The 26,217-nt window shown below is 31.2% G+C and overlaps 1 protein-coding gene across 2 annotated transcripts; it reads left to right on the top strand.

Moving 5' to 3' along the window:
- Window positions 1–149: 149 nt before the first annotated feature.
- On the top strand, window positions 150–24,636 carry LOC113511745 (blood vessel epicardial substance-like). 2 transcript variants are annotated; one of them, XM_026895459.3, is made up of 8 exons: window positions 150–430; window positions 11,156–11,536; window positions 11,930–12,132; window positions 12,457–12,651; window positions 13,604–13,712; window positions 16,859–16,970; window positions 19,759–19,938; window positions 20,292–24,636. In XM_026895459.3, the coding sequence occupies exons 2-8, from the start codon at window positions 11,201–11,203 to the stop codon at window positions 20,513–20,515; spliced, it is 1,359 nt and encodes a 452-aa protein (XP_026751260.2). In that variant the 5' UTR covers window positions 150–430; window positions 11,156–11,200; the 3' UTR covers window positions 20,516–24,636. The 2 variants fall into 2 exon arrangements, with proteins under 2 accessions (XP_026751260.2, XP_026751259.2); XM_026895458.3 differs by having other exon boundaries at window positions 11,152–11,536.
- Window positions 24,637–26,217: the final 1,581 nt, after the last annotated feature.

Genomic DNA, 26,217 nt, shown 5'->3' with positions numbered 1-26,217 from the left:
GACTGGTTGCAGCTATCGGACGAGTTCATGTCGTACAATAATTTTATTGATAATATCTAAGTAGGTAGTAGCGAGATGGGAGTAAGGGTAGGTGAGGGGCGTCGGAGGCGGCATGAGGGGAGCGCGCGTGCGTGTGGTGCCGCCGCGCCCGTCTCGCAGGAGAGCGGAGAGCAGCGGGCGAGCGGACAGTCAGTAGTGCCGCGCGGCGTCGCGCTCCACCGCCGCCCAGCGCCGCTTGCGCCTCCGACACACGCCGCCCGCCTTTTACTATGCAACTCGCGTGCCGCGCTCACTCGTGTTGTGGTGCTTTATGATGGTACGGTATGAGAGTGCAAGATATGCGGACGTTCCGTGAGCGACGAGCTGTCGAACTCGCCACCGCCACCGCCACAAGTGGGCGGAGAGACGGGACGCGTCCTCGACTACTCAGGTGAGCAGCCCTTCACATCTCACACCGCTGCACGTTGGGCAAAAATTCTACGATCTCGAGGTCGATGTAAAAATCTCACCTACCAAATATCGCAGTAAATAAGTACAAAAATTGTAATAGCACTGCTACGAAATGCGTAGCAAGTATTACGTGCCAATTTATTCATTGTCACATTTCTATATTTTTCCATTTAACAAAAAAATATCTTGTATAATACAATACAGATGTGGGTAAATTTTATTAGATCCTATCAGCTATTGTGCTACCCTTGGCCAGTTTGGCGTAGTTTACCTGGAGATTACTATCTCCAAAAGATCAACAGATGAGATTTCTTGCCTGAATGCGGCATGAAGTATCCTACAAAGTGAACTGTCATTATAAATGTACTAAATGGAAATTATAGTAACTGAAAGCCAAGAACTTTAGCATGGAGAGTAGTACTCATCTTTTTTTTAATTTTTTGATACCACATCGTAATACTATTTTAAATATTTATAGGATGTTACGTAAAAGAAAACATCTTTAAAATGTGTTATTCATAAAAAAAAGTGAGAATGGCTGAATACATACTCGAACATAAAATTTGTATATGTAAAAGAATTTTTTTTAATTATATTTTTAGATCGTTACTATTGTAGGTACCTATTAGGTATTCATATTATTCAGCATACAAAGTTACTATGGTATTGACATAAGTATTTATTTTTAATATAGTAAGGATAATAGTTATTTGAATATTTTGAATAATTGCAACTATTACAAGGATAACTAAACCAATTTTATTGTTAAATTCAATAGTCAAATTAATAATATTTCTTTCTGCTTTGTTACTATGTTATTTATATACCATCTACTATCATAATAATCCATTTAAACATCCCGTTACAAGACACGAAGTAAGTTATACCTAAAACTATTATTTACTATATATTTACCCTTTACAACAATATTCCATATAGCGGCCTGAGTGAAATCAGCGTGTTTATGTCAATAAAATTTGAAAGCATATTTGTAAAAGTGCTTTGAATCGTGACTTGTGAACCGTCACGCAATATCGGGAATACAGGTTATCTTTGAGTCGGAAAGCTTTCATTCCATCGCCATCAATCTTAGGTCTCCCGAACGTGACAGGATTGATAGTGCACTACCAGTATATTATTATGTATGTACTTTGTATACAGGTATGTAGGTCTATTTTACATAATATTATTTTATACTGATGTACATAACTAGGGATAAATATATTGATAAATAGCATCATAATCTGTCATTGAGACCAAAAAAATAAAGAAAAATGTTATTAATGAAACATTAATAACATTTTTCTGTTTTAACCTGTGAAAAAGTGGTTTAGTAATAATTTAATGATTAGCTATTTGTAATATTATTTAAAGTCTTAAAATGGAAAGTTCAAAATACCTGTAATTTAAATAAAATTAATCTTAATAATATATTTTCATATATTTTTTAAAAGTTATAATTATTTATATTCAAACTTTATTTATTTTCAAACTTGTATACTAACAGGTCATGACAACATTACAGATAATTAATAATAAAAGTAGTAATATGACTTAAAGGATCTTAACACAAATTATTAAAGTTTAAAAGTAGTTACTATACATTTAATTCATTTAAAATTGGTAGTACATTTATTTTTCCAGCGCCCGCCAAGTATCTAGACTCGTAGGCACGTGCCTAGAAACCAGTAAATAATCTATGCTCTAGGTATAATCTCGAAGTTGGGGTGTAATTCAGGAAGTGCTTACAGGACAAACATCCCATTTAGTATACTGTACTAATGACACTACTAACGTACCTGCCTCTGCGAGTCAGTAATTAATTATATTATTTCAGTCATTCATTGTCCATTCCTAAATATACAAAGGCTTCCTTATAGTTTATTTCAAAGAATACTCTTAAGTAACTAGATTTAGAATTATATATATATATTAAATTAAATATATATAATATATATATATATATATATATATATATATATATATATATATATATATATATATATATATAATATAGGTAGTTTTTTTTTATAAAAATAATAATGATATATAAGCAAGTTTGTAGCACTATAAATATATATATGAAACGGTTAGTTGGTTAGCATTTACAGTTTGTAATAACTCTATCGTTTACATTAAACCGCTGAACCTATAAATATAAAATGTTTTGAGAAGTTATTAAAAACAGTCAGTGCATGTCGGAACGCGCGAATAGGTTTTTCTGACCAGCATAAAAACTTGTTCAATTTCACTGTTCTGCATGACCTATTCTGCATAGCTACTCCATTATAAGTTGAACCCTATTTACTACAGACGCATATTTATTGAGAATCATCCCGTGGTAGGTGAATTCATTGATTTTTCACTAGAGGGACACAACGTACAAAAGGCGTTTGCTTGGTTACCTCTGTCCCATTCATGTTTCTATCGTGAAACTGTTGTGTTTGCATGGCTGTGTTTCGGTTTGAAGGGTGGGATATATCAGTGAATTTACAAGGTACAGAAATATAATCTCTTAGTCATCAGGAATGGTAACGTATGCGGCTACCATGGGCGAAACAGCATACTCTGTTATGTCCATGATACTGCTCATGTCTATAGGCAACTGTTACCACTTTCCATTAGGTGAACCGTCAGCTTTTTTGCCTTGCTAAGTTGCATAAAAAAATTGCGTAAGAGCAAAGGGTAAGAGGTAAGAGTAAAGGTAAAATATTGATTCATTCCTAAAATTCTTTCAGCAACAGAAAAAATGCTAATAAATAATAGTATTATATCTCTAAAATAATTTATATCACGTAGTGTAGGGTCTATTTTATTTTATACAAATGGTTAAGCACGAATAACAGCTTTTTACCGCGATTTTACACACGTGTACTTGTTTAGAATATAATTAATAATATTTATTGTATTTTCTTTTAGTAATTTAATACGTGTATTTCACGAACGGCATACCTTATTTGATGAGATACTGAGTATTTGAACTATCTACGTGGCGGGAAAATATTTTAAAAATATATTTATAATAATTTCTTTAAATCCTCTTTCTTATCTTGTAAATCGTTAATAAAATCAAAGGTAAACTATAAATATTATCATTTGTCACTACGTCTCAACAATTCTTCAAATTCTTTTTTTTTATTGTACTCACTATTCTACCATCAAGCATCCAAGCTGTGCTTGCCCAGCTCTGTTTCGGCTTAAAGGGTGGCATATGGTAGAGAAATTATGGGGCACGGAGAGAACTCATGAAGGATACCATAATCAGCCTAGGGTATTCTTTAGTATCCATGGCGCTGTTCATATGTATAGAAGACGGGTACCGCTTATCACTAGGTTGGTAGTTAACTTGTATGTGATTCCAGTTTTAAGAAATAAAATTAGTTAACTATAATAGTAATAACTAACAACTATTAATAAATAAATATTAATATTTAATAACTATTAATTTTAATTATCGTAACCGATTTTACTATGTAACTTATTCGTGTTGTTTTTTCAATAAAATAAAATTCCAAATTGCATTTCTACTATACTAGCCCTATTATTATCGTCTTCCATGCCACTACATTCTTATTGATCCGCCACAAAGCTAACCAGCTGCCAAACTAGGTTTCCTCTTTGGAGTTGAATAAGGAGATTGCAATCTCTTCTCAGTATATCTCATGATTTTATTTTTATGTTGAAACATTTGTTAAACTACATATTTATATATTAATTATTTATTTTTTGTAAATTTATATGGAATCTAATATTTGTCTCTTATGTTTTTATAAAAAAAAATTTGGAGTTTCTCCGAATTTTTTCAAGCATTTTGATTTTGATGTGAAAATGTGTGTGTGTATGTGCATGTAAATCACCAATATTTAATTTTGTTTATATTTACTTTTATTAAAATAAATATAAAAAGGAGTTTCTCACTCATTGCACTTATTTATTCTATGTTGCATAATAATAATTGCTTGATTATTGTATTATTAATTATAGCTTTCTGTGAAAATTTTAAATTATTATTAGCATTATTCTTAGCACTACAACAGAGAAAAGTCTTCCTGCTCGTATATTCAAGAGACGAGATTTAAAAATGAATAAAACTAGATATGTGTGTAATAGAGGATAGAGACATTTGAAGATAGACAGGTAGATAGGATGTTGCATAAAAAAGCAGAAACAATTTAATAAATATGCTCACGACTCTACTAAATAAATATTCATGTAAATAGTTTACTGAACATAATTCCACTATTACTATTGAATACCATATATTTTGATATAAGTAATCAGTGTTATGGAAAATGCCCTCCGCTATGGGGAGAGGTTGTTATGGTACGGTACGTTATGGCATATAATTCTGAGTCTAATTACGTATAAGTGATTCTCACATTGTGCAGTTAAGTAATTAACTAAATTGTATGCGACTTAATGAATGTAAATAAGTTATGTATATGCAGTAAAAGCAGACTTGAAATTAAATTACAATTTCATTAAATATATTTGTATTTATTTATTTACGATATGTATATTTTTTTAAAAAATCGTTAGATAATAAATTCTTTTGAATGTTTACCTATTAATTATTTGGAACAATTCCATGAAAACTTTTGCAATACGAAAGTGCATACCGAATTGCCGTATTTGATTAAAGTGAAGTAGTATTTGATGAGTAAGAAAATACGGGAGGGTGGAGACAGTTAGACGGCCGCGACATTCTGTCGCCATAGTTGGGTTCAGTGCCAACCCACTCACCCCGGGGCATTCTATAATAAATTCTATTTATTATTATACACATGGACCTTAATAATAACTTACCATTATTGTTATTTTACAAAGAACAACTAAATTAGATTAAAAAAAAAACAAATAGATTAGATATAATATTTACAAACTTTTATGGTTGGTAGACTATTGTACGTTGTGGCTCTTGTTCTGTGTTCATTGTTTTTTTAGCAATTATACCTAGGAATACAATTTTATTAAAATTTCATTGGATTAAATTTAGAGACGCAGATTTTTTTACTAGTATTGCATTTATTTACAACAGAGTTCTACATAATAGTTATATTTATTATATTTCTTTTATATATTGATAGTTTAATATTTGTTTGAAGTTAATATTTCAAAAAAGATGAATAAAATAATATTATAAATATATAAATAAAATATGTCTATCATATACATATTTACTAAAAGGGGAATGTCTCATTACACGTTATGGAAACGCCACTCCTACACAATAAAATCCCAAAGGACATTTTAAACTTGCATTGTATAAAATGTAACATGTTTTAAAAGGTTCTTCAATTTATATGATGGTAAGTTTATTTAGATATTACTTTTTGTAACTTATTTATTAAAATAATAAATGCTAATCCTCACCATGAGTGATTGTTATTTTTACAATATTCATTATTTCTTTGTTTGTTTGTCTACACAATATGGTACGTGTTGTAACCATAGGTACTACCCTTAATTTTTAAGTAGTAAATATCTTGATTACCCACATTTTTATTTAATGTATGATAAAGTAGCTAGTGTCGCAAAGTAACTTTACACAGGTAATAAAATTAAGTACATTATCATCCGTCTTTTGAAAATTGAAAATAGAATAATATTTTCGAAATGTTTGAATGTAGTGTTTGTATTTAGCTATATGTATATATGTATGTGTATTTGGATTTTTGGTGCAACATGAAGTCCCAACAGTTTGTTAGAATTTTGTTAGAATTGTCTTAATTACGAATATGCTATAAGTATTAAATAAAAATAGCAGCCTTAAACTGTTAAAATGTTATTGTGCAATTGAATTTTCAGTGATTTTATCACGTCTCCTTGTTTTAACTACTTACCCAAATCTGTTAAGTATCACTAACTTAAAACTTTAATTAAAAATTATCCGTAGTCCGGGACAATTGAGGCACGAGTGACATTCGCAATAAGAATTCTAAATGAGCGTTACTGGAATTACAACGACTTTAACATGGCAAAATGAATATTGCCTAGTATTATAAAACCAATATTTATAATATAAAATAAATAAAATTATGAACAATAACATGTTCCGTATATATAATTTAAAATGTTTTCATTTGGAAAGTGTAACTATTAAGAATATATTTTGCTCAATAACAAGCAAAGTCTTGCGTATTACGGATGTTTGTTACGATTCTGCGTGTTCAGTAAAAATAAATGACAGCATTAATCATGAGACTAAAAAGAAATTAAACTATATTGATTACATAAAGAATTAATAAGGTCATATCAGAATTGGCGAACAGTCGAGTTGAGAAACTACTCCTCCTATAAATCTCGTTACATGATTTATATGAGACTGATACTAAAGTGAAGATAATCTATCGATTTCTATAAGAATTATAAAAATCGATTTAGAATTATTAGAATATATGGCGTAACATACTAATACAAAAAAAAACAAATATTGAATTCACAATAAACAAAACTATTACTTTCACATTTCCAAAAGAGAATATAAAGAGTACAAAAATTGTCTCTACATTTTCAGTAATAAAATATTTAAATCTGCTATCGTTTTAAGTCCAGCCCTGGAGCCACTTTGTAATGTCAATCGTGCTACACAAGTAAGTAATTTTCTATATATATTTGTATATAAACTTAATAAATATCATAAGAATATAAACATATACTTACATAATATAATTTATATGGTTTTTCAGTACAAAATCAGTTAAACAATAACATAGAAATGACCAGTGGCGTAGCATGGACTAGTGTAGACGTGAGCAAAATCGCATCAGCGAAGCCCCTTTGCTTTCGTTAGAACGAAAACTTTTGGTAGACCAAAACCTATCTTACCTAACATACTTCGACACAACATACTTACTTATGATAGTGAAAAAATATAAATGAGCGATGGGAGAACATTGAAAAGCATATAGATTTGAAAAAAGGTTTTATATTGTAACTTGAATGATAAATTTTTTTACAAAAGTAATATTCTTCCGCTTTTGATTTGATTTTTGTAGGTAAATCTGTTTCAATTGAGTGCATTGCTAAAGCAGACCGTTGGTCCTGCTTCATACTGTTTCTTAGTATTTATTTCATATAGTAAAACTAGGAGTTATATTTTGTTGTTATTTTATGTTCTGAAAAGTGACGAGTGTGGCCAATATTTTTTAAGTTTTTATTTAATTTTTATAATAAAAGGGAAAATTAAATTTGGTGGCATCACATTTAAAGAGGCCTCGCGAGGCCCCTTTAAGTGCGAGATCGTGGGCGAGGGCCCACTTCGCCCACGCCTAGCTACATCACTGGAAATGGCATTAATAATACTACTATTAATTATGAAATAATTATTAACTAATATATATTTAGAATATATGGTACATGATTAAAACATTTATCAGAGGGAGTCGTTGTACAAAAGGCAATTGCATGGGTACCTCTATCACACTCTGCCATAAACCAGTGTGTTTGAATGGCTGTTTCGTATCCTCGGGGATAGTAATTCATAAGGAGTAACATGAGGATAATAATGTATTCTGTAATAACCATGGTGCTGTTAATGTCTATAGTTTTACCTCAAATGAACTATCAGCTTGTTTGTCATTTTAAGTATCATTGAAAAAATGTATTATAATTGAAGATATTGTGTCCTGTTGTTTTTTAAGAATTAAATTTATTTATGTGTGTGTATTTTATATGTGCGTATTAAATCATTAAACTTCAATTATTACTTTAATTTTCCAACTTATATAAATAATTGTACTCGTAGCTTCATCGACACCCAATGCCACAAATATTTTTATACTCAGTATGAATTAAAAGTTCTAATAAATAAATACCAACAAAAGTCAGCTTCGGCAATTTTCATACGGAATGCTATGTAATTAAAAATCTAAACAAACATAAACTAAAATAAAGATCATTATCAAGCAAGATGGTTTAATTACGGTATATTTAGGTGCCGACGTTTATATAGGTAACACGTTCGATAACAATACGTGGTAGAAGTCTTAGTAGAGCACAGTATCGTCAAAAGTAGACTTGTAGTGCAGGCCTGTGTTAATGCAATTTAATGCAAATGTCGCGATAACGAAGCAGGAGTGTAGTGCAATAGTGCCATGATTTCCCACTGCTGACTGGATATGCCAGGTTAATAGCGGCCCCGCGATAGGTATGTAGTTTGAGGAAATGTTTTAGATTATATACATTGTAACCCCTTAACACAACTGCATACTTCATCATAATTAAAATATTCAACATATTCGTATTCTAGAAATATCTCGTGTCAACGTAGCGCACTTTTTGTGGTAGGAAACTAATATTTTATATACTATACTTCTATTAAAAATAGTTTAAAAATATAAAGATGACGACTTTTCGTACTTTAACTGAATTCCATTACAGAACTATATATAAATGTACTTATTTCTATGAGTATGTACAAATTCTGGAATAGTAAATAAATTAATGTTAAATGTCATTTAATATCATCTTCAATATCTATTGACAAAACTCGTGCCATGTGACAAAATTATCATTTTATCAACTACTAATTCAAGAATAGTTTGATTTACATAAATATAGAACAACATGATGAAACGAAAAACTTCATGAGAAAATACCCCAAAAAACCTTGAAGTATAGAAAAAGTAATATCGGGAGGGCGTGCAGCGCGTAGTCAAGTGCTACGGGCTACAGACTACGGCGATTACGCGACTGTGATATAATCGCCTAACCGTGGCAGGATTTTTGTGACCTAGATACATTTAATTAAGCATACATTTTAAAAGTCATAATTTTATTTTATTGACTAAAGTATACAACGGCCATTATAATTACTGACAATATTTTTAAGTAACTTTGAAGGAAAATGTAATTCAACGTTTCTTTCTAATATAAATATAGCGTAACATACTTGTGTAGTACAAGTATATTACGCTATATTCAAAGCAAATTTTGCATCAGTTTTGATGGCACTATATTTTTATGAACAAAATCTTAAATTAATGTAAACGTATCGATATACGCAAATTGTTTAGAATATTGTCTGACATACAATAAAAAATTGATTTCTAATCCATTGTACTTATAGGTCGTATTCATGTATTCATTAAAAAGAGTCAGAAATAGCTAGAAAAATAAAGGGCAATAACCAGTCTAGGTCGTTTAAGTTCAAGGTTTCTTTGTTATAAATTTGGTAGAGATCATTCAAATCTCTAACCATATGTTTTTGAATGTACACAATTGTTTAAAAATATATCGTTATAAAATCTCGAGGAGTAAAAAAGTGTGTATATATTATTTTTTTTTACAACACAGGGGGCAAACAAGCATGCGGCTCACCTGATGGTAAGTCACTGCCGCCGCTCGTATCACCCACAACACCAACGGCATTGCAGGTGTGTTGCCGGCCTTTTAAAAAAGGAATATGCTCTTTTCTTGAAGGTTATGATGTCGTATCGGTTCGAAAATACTGTTGCTGGAAGTTGATTCCAAAGAGTGGTTATGCGTGGAAAAAAGTGCCTTGTATAACGCACGGTGGAAGACCGTCACTTATCGTTTATATTTGGAGATAAAACATGATCTCCAGATTATCTGTGTATTTAATGTATTATAATTATACTCGTCTACTTACTTAATTATTGGGCATCATAGGAATTATACCTCGGTTAGTTTCATCTTATTGTTTTTTTTTTTATTTTATATGAAAAAATATATAATATAAAAAGAGGTTGTACACACTGGTGTCGGTGCATTATATCGAAGCAACCATAAAATTATTCAAATTTTAAATTAGTATTGTTTTTCATTGTATCAATCGTTAACTGTCCACTGCTAAACCTAGCCTTCCCTATAAGGGGGGGGGGGGGGGGGGGTTTGCCAGTAGTTTCCATTGGCAATCGCAGTTTGGCTTTTAGTGATGTTTTAAGAGGACCGCTGTTGCCCATACCTCGACCATAAGCCCTTTAGTCGCCTCTTACGACACTCACGAGAAAGGAAGGGGTGGCCTATTCTATGTCGTGACCTACATGGCTATTGTTTTCTATTAACAGGGCAATATTGCAAAAAAATTGTAAGTTTAAAAATAAATACATTAGAATAATTTAAGGAACGAGAGATAGGTATCGATCCTAATATAGACATATAAATATTTTAGGATGTCTTTCGTTTATAGGCGGTTTATCACAATTGAAACTGAATTGAAATTGTACTCGAACCTGACGTTTGATAAGACAAGAAGATTACAGCGGATATACTTTGATTTGAAAGGTACAATATAATAAGTGTAGCTCCAGTAGATTGTACTTAGTCACCTTGCGACCTCGATTAGGATCAATGAATACTAATAGTTGTTACTACATGAAACATTTAGATATTTAGAGTATTTTCTGACAGTCAAATTCGATCAATAGAATAATATTATAACATACGTTATTATGACTAACAAATTTTTTATATTCGATCGTGCTGAAATTTTACACAGATCTTTAGATGTGATCTAAAAACAATGGTAATATACAAGTAACTCCTACAAAAATATATTTTTTCCTTTTTATTTTAATTAATAACATTAGATTATTTTAAGACATTAAAAATTACTTAATGGAAGAATAGAGGAACAAGAGATATGTCTTCGTGCTCTTATTAATATGAGAGCGTCATAGGAGTCTATGCAAACGCCGTAGGTATCTTATTTTAATGGGAGCTATTATTTTGTTACAGATAGAAAGGACCCGTTGCTCGTATTTGAGGTGGGTTCCAGGGTGTGGGGATGGAGTTGGTAATATTGAAAGCGAGAGCCCAACTAAATCGTCTCTTGTCATCCTCGTCGAGTGAGCGGCGAGCGGGGCGCGCAAAGACCGAGGCGCGCGCAGAGGGCGGCGGCGGGGGCGCGCGGGCGGCGGGGCGCGAGCGCAGCATGGCGCCCGCTGCGCCCGCGCCGGCGTCCGCCGCGCCCTGGCTGAACGCCACGCTAGCGTACAACGTCTCGCGGCTCAACGTCACCTTTGATAATGATTACGAGCTGCTCAATGCGAGCTCCACCGAAGAACACAACAATCACTGGTTCTGTGCCAAGTGGACCAGTGCACAACAGGACCTTTTTCAGGTTGAGCTATTTGTAATCTCTAAACAATTATATTATTTTCTTAAATAAATTCCTTATACAATGCTTCACTCCAATTCGAATGTCTTTAGACTATGATTATCAGGTGGGTCATTGGCTTCTTTGCCTAATATGACTCAGTTGCATAATACTATGAAAGATTTGTGTAAAAATACTCATAAGAGATATGCATAGAGGAACATGTATGTTATGAGTTTATACTTCGTTGAATAAGTTAATATAAATCACAAATTAAGAGTCTCTTTTAAATATTGAAGTGTCATTTGAGAATTAAAATGCTGAACATTTCTTGGTTTTATTACATAGACAATATTTTTATCTGTATACTTTTAAATATTTTAAATAGATATTTATAAGTGATATTGTTGTATACAGGCGGCAAACCTGTGCTTCGCAATTGCATTCTTAGCGCCGAAGAGTTTCAAACAGAGTATCTTGGTGTTGCGAGCACTGGCGGCGGCGGGCGCTGTGCTGATGGGCATGTGGGCTGGCGCCGAGGTGTGCACGCCCGACGTACTAGCATGGAGCCTTGCGCTCGTTCTCGTCAATTCTGTACATACTATATTCTTAATAATAAGGTAATTTATATGCCAAGAGTGAAATACATTTTGATATCGAAATTCAATCACAATAACTATAAAAGAACACTACACTGACACGGCACGTCCAATATTCAAATAGTCTTTGAGAAAAATGATCAGTTTTACTGATAGAACATTTCCTTAAAATAAATTTCACTCTGTATTTAGTGACGGCTTTGCCTTTACAGTTCGGTTTATAATACACAGTATTTTGTGTGTTAATATATACTTATTATATAGAAGCTTCGACATTCGATTGAATGAATTTATAAGTGAGAAATTAAAATGTACATGAAATAAAACACAATGCAATGTTTCCAGGTTCCTCCCGCCGGCGCTATCGCTGGAATTGACTGAACTGTACCTGAAGCTGTTCAAGCCTTTGAAAGTGAATAAAAAGCACTTCCAAGAGCTAACGAGAGAAGCGCGCATCGTTCGACTTGATCCAGGGGAAGCTTACGCAGTGGAGGAAGTCACGCCCGCTGATGAGAGATTATCCATACTCCTAAAGGGAAAGTACGTACACATAAACCGCTCATGTTACTTGAAACATTTTTAATGTTGCGTTCTTGACTGCATAATGAACTATCGGAGCAACATATTAATTTTATGTACAATTGAAATATCCGTCATGATTGCAACATTCATTCATTCTATACTTTTAGGATATTCGTACATTAATTACTTTCTGTTCATTAAAAAATTCTGAGTGCCACTACACGATTTGCTTTTAAACTGTTGAATTCTGTGTTATTCCCAAATAATGTGTATATTATTTCGGCTAAATATTATTGAATTTATATATTTTTAAAGAGAAATTTGCGTACCAGAATGTATACATACAGCACACATATATACCAAAAAAGTACGCAATAGTCACATTTCACGCGAGTAAGCTATTTGAGAAACATGTGTCAACCTTTTTGCGCCAGCTGCTTTGGTCTGAACTATAATAATATTTTCTTCGAAAACTGTATGAAGTGTTTATTATTGTAAGAATACTTATTTAATTATTTACATTACACTCAGAATTTTTTATTTTAATTCCAACAAACATAGTTTTTGATTAGTTAAATACAGTATTTATGTACCTATTAATCATTTATAGATTTAGTACCAAAAAATCCTTTCATTTACTAAAAATTTAATACTATAGAAAATAAATCTGGCAGCAGAAATCTGTCTTTTGTATCATATTTTACTGTTCGTCAATAATTTTTTTAATTTTTATTAATATTATAAATGTAAAATTTAGTGTGTTTTTTGTTCCTTGATGCTTTGATGGTTCATCTAATCCTTGTAAAATATGTATATATATGTATACAAAATACACGTGCTGTTTGAAATGGAAAAGGACATAGACTACTATTTGTTTCGGTTATATGGACAATATTGTGGATGAAAGATACTAAATAAGTAAATAAAAAAATATTTTATGCATAGCGTTAAACGTGTTGTGTATTGGCAGGATGCGAGTAAGCTGTGACGAGACCCACTTGCACTATATCCAGCCTTACCAATTCGTAGATTCTCCAGAATGGGAAGCTAACCGAGAACAGTCTGACGATGTCTTCCAGGTATTTCAGCAATTAATATATTCTATTTCTATACATATACTGGTTAAAGTAATATATATTTTTTTGTCATGAAGCAGTAATGCATACGAGGTTGTCTTTTAGTCTGAGATTCTAAATTGCAAGCTAATCATAATCAGTGATCTTAGAGGAAGGCTGATATACGAATAAGAGGCATTTTTAGAAGTGGTGCATGAGAAATGATTATTATCTATTTTACTATTACCTACTTTACAATGACTATTACCTATTCTACTATTACCTTTCTTACTATGACTATTACCTATTCCACTATTACCGTGTTTATTTATTTATTTATAAATTTATGTACCTACCGACATTACCGATTTATTATTCAGGCTATTAAAATATTTACAACTTGTTTTTTAATTGTTAAACAATTCTGAATCGGCTTAATGATCTTCTTTTATCTAAAATATGAAATATGAAAGTGTTCATATGATTCTGTTAAGTTTGAAGTAGGTTTTTCTGTGCATAAATTAAATTATGGTTAGAAATAATTATTCTGATTTGCGTGTTCAACACTTCAATATTCAGTACAAAATATACTTTCTCGTAGGTTAATCGATAGATCGAAGAAACATCCTTACAAAATTATTTGCAGATCAGAAATGGGCTCCAGGCCCAAACATTGTCATTATCTGTTACGGTCGACAGCATTACCACTGACACATCTCATTGTAATTCTGCGCACGATTACGCTAAATAATTCAGGGCTACCTCATGAATAATACAGTAATCCGATGAATGAAGAAGAACATGAAGATTTATTGCTAGAAATTAGTAAATGATTTTAATAATAATTTTATGACTTTATTGTAACTTAAAAAACGATTTCGAGAGTATAAAAAGCACATGAGTATGTCTAAACTTAATAATATAATATTATTAATAATTATTATATTATTGTATAAAATATGTGAAATTATATTTCAGTACAATATAATATTATTGTAATAGTCCTTAGCTCTTATTACACTATTTACGTAATTATAATTTGTTTCTTTTTGCATTAGGTAGGTAAATATACATGTTATGCTATTCGAGCTCATTGCAAATTGATATTTTTCAAACATAATTTTTCTAGTGTTAGATTGATTACATTTAAGGTAAAATAATTCATATCGATAATAATAATAATCAAGGCCTACATTCAGCAGTGGACAGTTAATGTCTATTATGATGATGATGAATCCATATTTTAACATCAGGCGTCCTATTCTTATCTGTTCTGCTTCAATACAGACAAGGTTCCAATCTACTTTCAATCTAGCTTCCTTCTACTTACTAAAACATAAATATACACAGAGATCACATTTTATAATGGTGAAGGGTCCCGCGGTTAATCAGGATTTCATCTGTAGTACGTAAATGACGATGTGGAGAAAGGATAAGAAATATGTTATAATACCTAACATGGAAAAATATATAATATTATTACATATAACTAAGATGGAGTTCACGGGCCCAGGGATAGCCTATTCACATTTGCCTTAAATTGGTTTAGGTAATAAATTATATTTTATCCATATTTTTCATTAAGTCTGTGATCGTCTTCGTTAATAAATAATTGTTTATTACTGAAAAAAATTAAATCTATCGAGATAGATTAGACATAAAATAAAAAAGACTCATAAAATATGTTAAACATGTTGTTATCTAAAATAAACCATGTTAACAAAGTAACACAATGTACTATTAATTTTCAGACGTTTATTACACTTTCGTGTAATTGACATAATTTTTAATGTTATTCATAATTATGCGTATCGTTCCACGACATTGAGTAATGTAACTACTTACATTTAGCTTAATTTTACCGTGTTTGTTACGGAAATGCTAAAGGAAGTTAAGTGCAAAGTTCTCAAAGCGGCAAGTGGCATGTCCCATCCCACTTTTTCTGTTTTACGAGACATTTCTATAATAAAATAATAGTACTAATATTATAAGTTTGTAAAGATATATATTTATATTACTTAATCACGTTTAAATGACAAACAGATTTGAACGAAACTAGATAATAAATTTTGAAAATGGTAACACTGCAATTTTTAAAAGATTGAATAGCCGTGACAAAATTTTGAAAACTTGGTAATAAAGTTATTAATGAAATACATAGGTATCCTAGCTCCACATTTATTAAAGCAATACATTGAATTAAACACTTAATCCGTTTTTTGTCTTGTATGGAGCTGTCTTAAGGATTATCTCTCGTACTAAAATGATATATTCCTTGTTTGATTATCATGTATCTCTCACAAATTAGTGAAACATACATGATCTAAGTTATTAAATTTGAATTGCATTTTATTATCAATTTATGGAAACATTAACATTACAAAAGCCGCCGTTTTATAACTTTTTAAAATAGAGGACATAAACAAATTACATGAATCATTATATAATACGTAGGTAGATTTTGTAAGCTCTATAAGCGCCCTACCCCTTCTATAAACTAGGTAAATTGCATTTTACTGTACAAGTAGGGCGGACCTAACTGCATATATTTATGAACCGCCCTAGGTGCGGCACAGCGTTGAATGTTAGGCTTCTTACATCTAATGAGTAGAATTTTAACTTTGCTCAAAGGTAAAGCACACGAACTTCAAAATCTTTAAATTTCACAGTCCATTCATTTGGTCTCTTTATACTCGACTCCAAAAGGGTTGTTTATTTCACACATACATACATAGTAAATTAATTTATCTATATGCAAAAAATGAAAAAAGCAACCACCAAGCCGCCGCAAATTCTTAATTTTAATTTAATGGTTTTATAGTATGCTAGTTTGTTGCCCGCTACTTCGTATACGTGGATTTCAGAAAAAATAAAACGTATATCAGATTTTAAGATAGACTTTCAGGAACACAGCTGTTTAAACCGAATTCAAACCAAACATACAGACAAACAAACAAAAGTTTCCAAAAAATATTGTTTTGACAATTTAACCAATAGTTATTAAAACCCCTCATATATATTTTTCTTAAATATCGCCCATATACAGGAATCATGTAGTTACAATTTTATTATATTAGTAAGATTATTTTATTATCGAAATATGTAGAAATTCGATTGCATTAATCTTTTTATATAACAGTTCACCATTCCCAATGTCTGTGTGTATGCAGGTGACAGTGATCGCAGAGGAGGTGTGCACGTGCGTGTGCTGGCCGCGCATGCGCCTCGAGCGCGTCCTGCGTCACCGCCCTGCCCTTAAGGTCGTGCTAGACTGTCTCATAGGTCAGTCCACCCAAAGCTTTTTTAATGACGTATTATTATAGATCTATGACCCCTGACAGACTGAATTTTTCTATGATTTATGTGCCGATTTCAATGATTATTATTTTTTTGTTTGAAAGGAATTTATTTCAATATGATTATATGCTAATTTTATTGAAAACACTATTTCATGTATAAAAATATATTATTTAAACAACATATTGATAGATAAATTGGACACTTAGCTAGTTTTGTAATGGGTTGGGTTGAAAGCGAATCTTGATGCGCAGTACCGGTTTTAAATAAACACTCATTTATCGATATTAATCGTACTAGAAAGTACAAAGTTTATACGCCAATCAAATTTAAAATTTCCGTCATATCTGACTAATAAAAATGCACAGTACATAATATTTTTTATATAGCATGTGCCTAAGAAAACAAGTCAGGAATAACGTGTAAATTAACATAAAGACGGAATAAGTTCTTGTATTTTGTTTTAATTTATTCTCTGGTCTTCTGGTGAAGATTCTTATCTTAAGCATTAAAAATATCTGAGTATATTTTATGTTTTTATTATATCACACTCATGGAGTACCAATCAAAGAGTGCAACTTTTTTTTATTCCTATACTCGTATATATTTTTTTCTCAAATGTGCCGTTTATAAAATATTTAGCCACCGTTCCCTCGAAAGTACCTAATAACGATCACCCCAGCAAATTTACTGATGGAATTGCTGGCACTTGTTCTGAAGATTACATGCCAATGACGAGGCGTAAACACGAATCCATTATAGTCGATCTTACAAATTATAGTATGTACCTACTTGTAAAGAGTTATGCAACACAAATTTCAATTTATAAAATAGATATATGATATTTTTAGTAACTTCGTAGAATACAATAGTAGGTACTTTATAGTTCATCAAATTAGATTAGATAAATAAAAACAAATCGAAATAATTATACATTAACGAATAGTCATAAATTTAACCGTAGATCATTTACGTTTTATTAGAGCGTTAATTAAGACTTTAAAAAAGATAAGTATTCTAATGTTTATGTTCTAGTGAATCAAATATAAAAAAAAAACAAAACATTTTTATGTAGTATTTTTTTTTTATTTTATGACAGATTAAATTTTAATAATTATTTTTTCTGTTCCTATTATATATTAAGTTTCTGTTCCTATTATATTTAAATATGAAGACACACGCCAGGGAATCAATTTAAAAACACTATTATTATTATCATAGCCAAATAATTATTCTAAATATTTTTTTTAGATAAATTGCATCAGAATTTCTTTAAAATTACAATTTTAATTTAAAAGGTTACCAAAAAAATAATATATGGAGGATGGACTACAGATCAACGAGAATTAGTATATTCATTTATCGATGATCTATAGTCAATACTATATTAGTTTGCTAACCTACAAAATTAAAATTTTAGAGATAAGTTTAGGCAATGATACTTCAAAATTAATCCCAATATCTTAAAATAATCTAACTTATAGCTAGAAAACATTGTAATTTTCATCCTCACTCAGGTTTTCAACTTATTTATGAAACTTGTGGTCCATAAAATATGGATTTTATAGCTTACACGTGTTTGCAAACACTAACATAGGTCTAAATGGTAGCACAAAATTATTAAGGTAAGTCGTACATAGCGTTAGGTACGAAATAAAGAATAGATGGATTCTACTTCAATAAAGATTGCTAGAGTGACCCAAAAGTGGCCTAGGTTCTTTATATTTTTTATAATATAGGGATAAACGAGCATGTAGCTTACCTGTTGATAAGTAATTACCACCGATCGTGACATCAAATATATTGTAAGTGGCCTTTTAAGAAAGATTCATTACTCTTTCCTTGAAGGTTTCGATGGCGTATCGGTTCGAAATAATGCTGCTGGTGGTTGGTTCCATATTTTATTTATACATGGAGGAAAATATCTATAGAAATTGAATTTTACAGAATTGCTCTAATAGTATCTATTAACCACATACACCGACAAACTCATTTACATTTATGTCAGAATACAAATAAAATGGTGAAATTCCCAGTAATAAGATACAATCAATAAGATACATTATAAAATTAATTAATATTACAATTAGAAAGGAATATTAAGATTTTTATGTGACAAATTAACTGGCGTTCTTCGAACATAGTTATAATTAAAGATGACTTTTTGTTGAATATAATCTTGTTAATTATAATTAATTATATTCTTATTACAAATTGTTATATTTTATACATGTTAAAAGTGAATAGACCAATTAAATAGATTTAAAAATTTGCATAGGTAATACAAAATTATATTTAAGAAATAGTAAATACTCGTATTACCTACATTAGATATAACTATACATTGGTCTTATCACATAAAAGTTAAACTTGTGATCAGATTTTAAACACATTTTCGAAATATTATTACAGAAGGCCAATATAAACTGAACAAATAATAACCATTATTTATAATTCTTATTTATAAATTCATTATTTATAAATCTTTCCTTTGTTAATACAATATCTAACGCATCTTTGTTTTGATGTAAAGAAATGTTAGGCGCCTTTTTGTAGTAAGACCTTAAACATGTATTTAACACCGTAAAATTATATTGTGATAACATCAATAGTTTTTAATAAATATTATTTTTATGACCGAAATATTGATATTTCGACTGCTATTTATTTATAATTTGGTCTCCATACCCCAATAAGAACCCTGTAACTTATCTTATTTACAACTTAGTAACTATCATTGTGTTACTAATTATAACAATTTTTCATATTTTAGGTAAAGATATAACACACAAGCTATATTCTGTGAGTGAAGGCTTAAGCGCGGGAGGAGCAAACGAAAGGGAAGGTGCGCCGGCGCACCTCACGCGTTCGGCAAGTGTTGACGCCGTGCATGAGGGTGCCCGAGGTCGTCTTCGCAGTCTTGCTTGGCGCGCGAGAACCACCGCACCGAAAGGTATCATCTAACTTTATTTGACAGAATGCACAGTATAATATAGGTAGACAAGGTACTTCTAGTATTTCAATTTATCACTTTTTATCGAGTAAGAGGTAAACTTGTTTGGCATTTCAAGTTACATATAAATATCAGATTTTTTTCAGAAACAATAACTATACTTATGATATAACTATAGTTATATGATATAACTATTGTATCATTTGTAAATAATTTTTATGAGTTCCTTTTGTATAAAATAAAAGAAATAGTAACACCTTAACAGACATAAACGATCTAAAAAATGATGCTACGAGTTAATTAAATATACTGGTTATAATTTCACTAAATCTGCAATTTCTTGTATTTTACAGGAAATTCATACTGGCAACCTATAGTGGCTCGACAGTTTCTGCGGCAGTCACCATTCGGGCGCAACGCTCCTCAGCCGCCACGGCTGCTAGCACAGGCTTCGTCGGCCAGTTTGCAACCGCCGGTTCGCCGTCGCAGCCCGCCGCGACGCACGGCATCCTTCCGACGAGGCCGAGAAGTGAAATTCGCGGAGGTGGCTACGGCAGCAGCGGAGCCCACCGTGTGACGCGGGCCGCGGCTCCAGCCCGAGCTGGTGCCGCTTGTCGCGCCACGTCCCGCAATGTCCACCTCGCCTACCACAAGTCCCTGATCACAGGACGAGCGAACGATTATGCCACACACAACAGACTTCTAGGTTGAAATTTGACTACAAAACGTAATTTTACTCTATTTATTAGAATCTTTTCTTCTCTGAACTTGTTGATAGGAAGAGCTGAGGGAAAAGATTTTAATATATTGAACTTATTTAAATCATCTATAAAAGAGCTTCCTGTTATAAATGGTAATAAAAGCACTATTGTTGTAATTCATAATTATATAAAGTCTCATCGTTCGCTCGAAGTGGAGACATTACAGACTGAAATAGTTATTGTGATCGTTGGCAGCATTTGACAATGGTGTGAATTTCCTAGTGATAAGAAATGGGATTTGTTAATTTTTATGAGTGATAGTGTTAATCACGAACTGTAATAATTGTGTGAGGACTTAGACTAGCCTATATAGCATAAAATGTACCTACATGTACAATAAGTTACGTTGCAATATTACGCTCAAGCACCTCGGATAACACTACAGTAGGGATACCAAAGTGCTAATTTTTATAACTTAAAAAAACCGTACTGAGAAACATTACTTTGAAATGCTGATGAATGTGGATTTGAATTTATTGTTTTTAGCAAGTGATACATTTAAATGTGGGATTCTAAAAGTATTTTAATATTACGATAATTGTTTATTAGTATTAAGATATGTTAAATTCGTTATAAAAGTATTTAAAGTTACCGTGAAGATTTATATTCAATTATATTCAACAAAGATATAGGTACCTATTTTCGTGCTCCTTGTTCTATTATGACAAAGTTAAAGACCATGTTGTTTATCTTGGACTATTCAAACTTCCAAACTGTTGGTAGACATTTGTTACGCTTAATAAACATGTATTATACACAATGTATGAGCACCAAACCAAATTCGACGTTGTGTAAAATCACGGAACAACATAATATTTCGTGTCTAGTTATCCTTAATGAATAATAAAATAGGTATATATGGGGCCTAAGTTAACGAAGACTCCATTAGCCTTTCTGGAATTAGTCACGCGACTTTCATACCTAGTATTTTTCGTGCTAAAAATTATAAAACTATAGATTTCCCTACTTTCATTTATCTATTGGTTTTCTATATGTGCAATCGTTATTTATTATAAGACCACCGCTTTATAGATGTTTATATTATACCAACGGTTCGAAAAGTCATAAAATAAAGTGATATGAAATTTAATACAAAAAGGAAAATGATGACAACGAATGGTACGTCATATGGGACGGATGGCCAATTGTGAATTGTACACTATACAAATATGTCGTTAACTTTACTATTTATAAATAAGGTAGGATTATCAGACAAAAATGGGCGCAGTAATATCAGCGAAACCAGTAATCTGAATAAGACAGGCAATCATCATTGTTTTGTAATGCTAAATATAAAAATTTGAACAGTGTAGCACAATAATATTAACATAAGATTTTATTTAAACATTAAATTGCACATTGATGATATTTCTCACATTAAATTCTCATACGAAATCACATAAATGCTTTAGCAAGTCTTTGATATGTATCATCCGATCGTCGGACGGGTCTCGTCGTACGGCTAGTACTAAATTAGGTGTTCTCACATCAGAATAATAATTCACGTACGTCGTCGGTGTTTAGTTGATGTTGTCGCTTCATTACTGTACGGTGTCAAACTAGATGAGCAAGTAGTGTTCGTGTTTATGATAAACTTCGTCAAAGTTTCTATTTACAACCCGTAATATGCAAAACTTACTGTACAACCAAAGATTAATCAGTCAATATTTTCATTAATTCCATGAAAGAAATTTCACTAAAGACCTGCAAAATCCCTTCGCTTTTTTGCTATTAATGCTTTGTAAATCTATGTATCACATGTGGATGATTATTATTAATTTTACACATTATTTAAATTCTACCAACCTGATTTAAAAGCTTTTGGTACTTAATGTACCTACGTATTGGTTGTACGGTTCTTTTATACTAATACATATCGTTCTTCGTCTTGTCTTATCACTTTAGTTACTTCTGTGATGGTATTGTACAAGTGTTCAGGATAGGTGGCGATCCAGATTTTAAACAGATCTATCATCATTATCATCTCAATTATCAATGGTTTAGTTTATGGTAAATTTCGACAAAGAGACCAGTGTGTGTTTAAAGTAAAACATCACTTAAGTAGATACTTTACATTGCCGTATATTTGACAGACTACCTAATTTTATTTTCACCAGATTAGGTATCATTGACAGCTTTTTCACACTTTTCTCTTTGCCGACACCTTAAAAGAACTACAAAAATTTTGGCCTTGCTCTTATGGTGTAAAAATATAACATTATAAAAGGCTAGTGACATTTTGATAACTAAATAACAACTAGACTTGAAATTTTAAATTGATAAGGTGTAAAACATAAAAATATGGATAGACACTTTTTTCACGTACTGTGTATACGTCATTCTCACTGGCTTTGTAAATTATGTTGTAAAAACATAAAAGAGATTGAAGTGACATTTACAATAAAAACTATAGTCGTGATGACTACTCACATTTTCAAATATATAAAATAAATACTTTTTCATTTGGAAATAATAACGCGTAATGATTGTTAAAATACATATGTTAGATAGTTTATACTTGATTTTGGCATCTTTATTCAATGTCTTCCATATTTATTTAATACTAAATACAGCTTTATCCATAACTCAAACCGTGTTGTGATTTTTGTTAACTCTTAATTTAAATGATCTTCCATCTATTGCAATAATTAATAATATTCTGCACTAAATTAAAATTAGTATGTAACTTAAGTAATGTCTGCAATCCCATGTGTTATTGATATGATATACAACTGTATATTGATTTCATTATTATATTCAGTGATACCATTATTTTAAACATTAACAAATTATATAGCATTATTATGTATTATACTACATAAGTATTTAGCATTATTATTTTTATTCTTCATGCAAAATGAAAAATATTATAAATTAATTATTATGACTGCTTTTCTTTTAGCTCGAAGAATTTTTTTAAAAAAAGTATACAGTGTAACAATACCCAACATAGTACGTGGGTATTATTATATTAGTATTATGTTATTTATGATAGCCTAAAAGAAACAATATTATCTCAAAATTTATTTCTATAAATTATTATACATTATTTACAATATCCACTAATGTACAAAACTCGAACTTAATTAGCCGTATTTTATTAATATTATTGAAAGTTCTCCACTCGATATAAAAGTATAAATCTTGGATATACTAAACCAAATGAATTTCAAGACATTTGTACATAACACCTCATTTAAATGTAAATGTTATATATTCTTCGATATACCTTCGTAACCCTAATTCGTAAAAACAGTTACGATGTGATATACTCGTATATCGACAAATTCATACAAAAATGTGCAAGGCGCGAGGCAGTCTACTTAAACATTGTTTTTAGACAAACATCTATTTTTAATAATTATTACCTTTTTTATATCTTTTATATAGTATTCTCTTTTTGCTCTTTTTTATTAAATTCCTTTAGTGTCGATTATATTTAAATTTTATATATATTTATTATAAAAATTACAGCGTCTTTGCTTAGCCTCTATACAAACAGCAATTTAAATGATTTCTTAATATTATTACGCTACCCGAAATATAATAAAGAACGAAACACCAGACATGCTTTATCATTTTTATAACAGTTATGTGTATGTTATGTTTTGATTAGAGGGCCAAATTGTAATGAAAATGTTTATCTATTTCTCCAAAGAATCGTTTCATCTTGTGTTCTCCTAACGTTAGATGCAAGTGTGGAAACTAAAACAATGACATAACAAACTCGCGTACGAGCGCCTCTGTGATACACGTTAGCTATAGAATAGGAGTCGTCGCGTCGTTTGACAGCATTATTGTATTCGCAATCTGATATTATTCTATTATGGGTTGCCCTCTGCGTCTCGTCATGCATAACATTACAATTATCGAATATATATTGTATTTATTCACTTTATTAACATGTTTATTATGTCTTTAATAAAACGATTGCTTACTGTGTAGTTTTATTTCTATGTGTCAGTTTTCACGTTAATGCAGGTAGAATATTCTATAATTTTCATATCATATCTAAATAGAAGAGGCAAAATACTGGGCCACCTTATACGACATGATGATTTTTTAAGACCCTAGTAGAAGGAAAAATAGAGGGCAAAGGAGGAAGAGGAAGACCGAGGAATAACTACATGGGACAGATAAAAGAAACACTAGGTGTCATGTCGTATAGGGAAGTCAAGGATATGGCCTGGGATAGAGCTGGCTGGAAGAAGGTGCATGAATTAGTTGCACCAACAAGAGGAAACTCTTAAATGAAGAGTGATCTAAATACGAGAAAAATGTGGAAAAGAAGAACGGAGATAATTTTTAAAGTATAACACTTTAAAAATTATTTTCATATAAAAATGGTCCAACGGACTTTTACCCTATAATATAAACAGCAACAATGGCATGGTCACCATACAAAATACTAAGATACTCATGGTATCATGCGTTGCTATTATTGAAGAAAATGTTAAGCGCCCGAAATATCAGAATAGTTCAAAATCTTCCATAAATCTGGTAGGTAATACAGATATCCATTGCTTTTACAGATTATTATCTATATACCTAAAATAAATGACTGAACCGATTTGATTAAAATTTTGGTAACCTCGCCTACGCTATTGGTATACACTGGTGGGGCACCAGTGAGGGATGATAGGTGAGGATGAAGCAGGTCAGTTAGTCCACCGTGACGAATCTTACAATAAATCCATCACGATGCTTTCCAGGGGGAACTACGAGAAGGTCGACCTGTCAAGGTATATTGCTAGCAATGGGGATACTAATCCCCATTACTAACAATCCCTTAATATAATATACTATCTATTAAAAAGTTTATTTACCTACAATCGAGTCGTGTTAAATCCCGATAGTGTATTTAAAATGTGTCAACAAGATGAAAAGGTAGTTTCTGCATTTTATAAAATGATAATCAAAAAAAAAAATAAATTTGTACATGATAATTTGACATCCAATCTAGAGCACTTTAGGATTTTTTAGTATTCGGGTTTTAGTTTCGAACTTTTTTTTTTATCAATATATCTAGTCAAAGTCACGCGGATGAAGTCACTAAACCAGTAATATTAAAAATATTTCTAGATAACGTCTCGTATTTACCTATCTAATGAGGGGTATCAAGTGAAGCCTGACCTCAGAACAAGGAGATATCTATCGACATCCATAATATTGTTTAGCATAGACAACATACGTTATTATTTAATACTAGCTTTTTAATGCAATAATCACTGGTTTAACTTACGCATAATTAGATCGAGAAAGCTCGACTAGTTTCGGAATCAATTCGTAATCCTTAGTCATGAGCAATTGTGATGCGAGCGCGAGCCTAATAAGTTATTACATTTATGTATAATGTGTGCTTACGAAACTTTAAATTAAATTAAGTACTAGCTTTTTGCCCGCAATTTCATATGTATTTAGAAATAGAAAACCAATGAAACAGACAACTTCTAGACGGCGAATCAAGTTAATACATATACTAGATTTTAAGATAAACCTATAAAAACACGAACGTGAA

The sequence above is a fragment of the Galleria mellonella genome, unplaced genomic scaffold (assembly GCF_026898425.1).
Source record: "Galleria mellonella isolate WM207_F2 unplaced genomic scaffold, CSIRO_AGI_GalMel_v1 utg117, whole genome shotgun sequence".
Taxonomy (NCBI): Eukaryota; Metazoa; Arthropoda; class Insecta; order Lepidoptera; family Pyralidae; genus Galleria; species Galleria mellonella.
The sequence above is the reverse complement of the archived record's forward strand: the minus strand, read 5'-3'. Positions and strand labels throughout refer to the sequence as shown.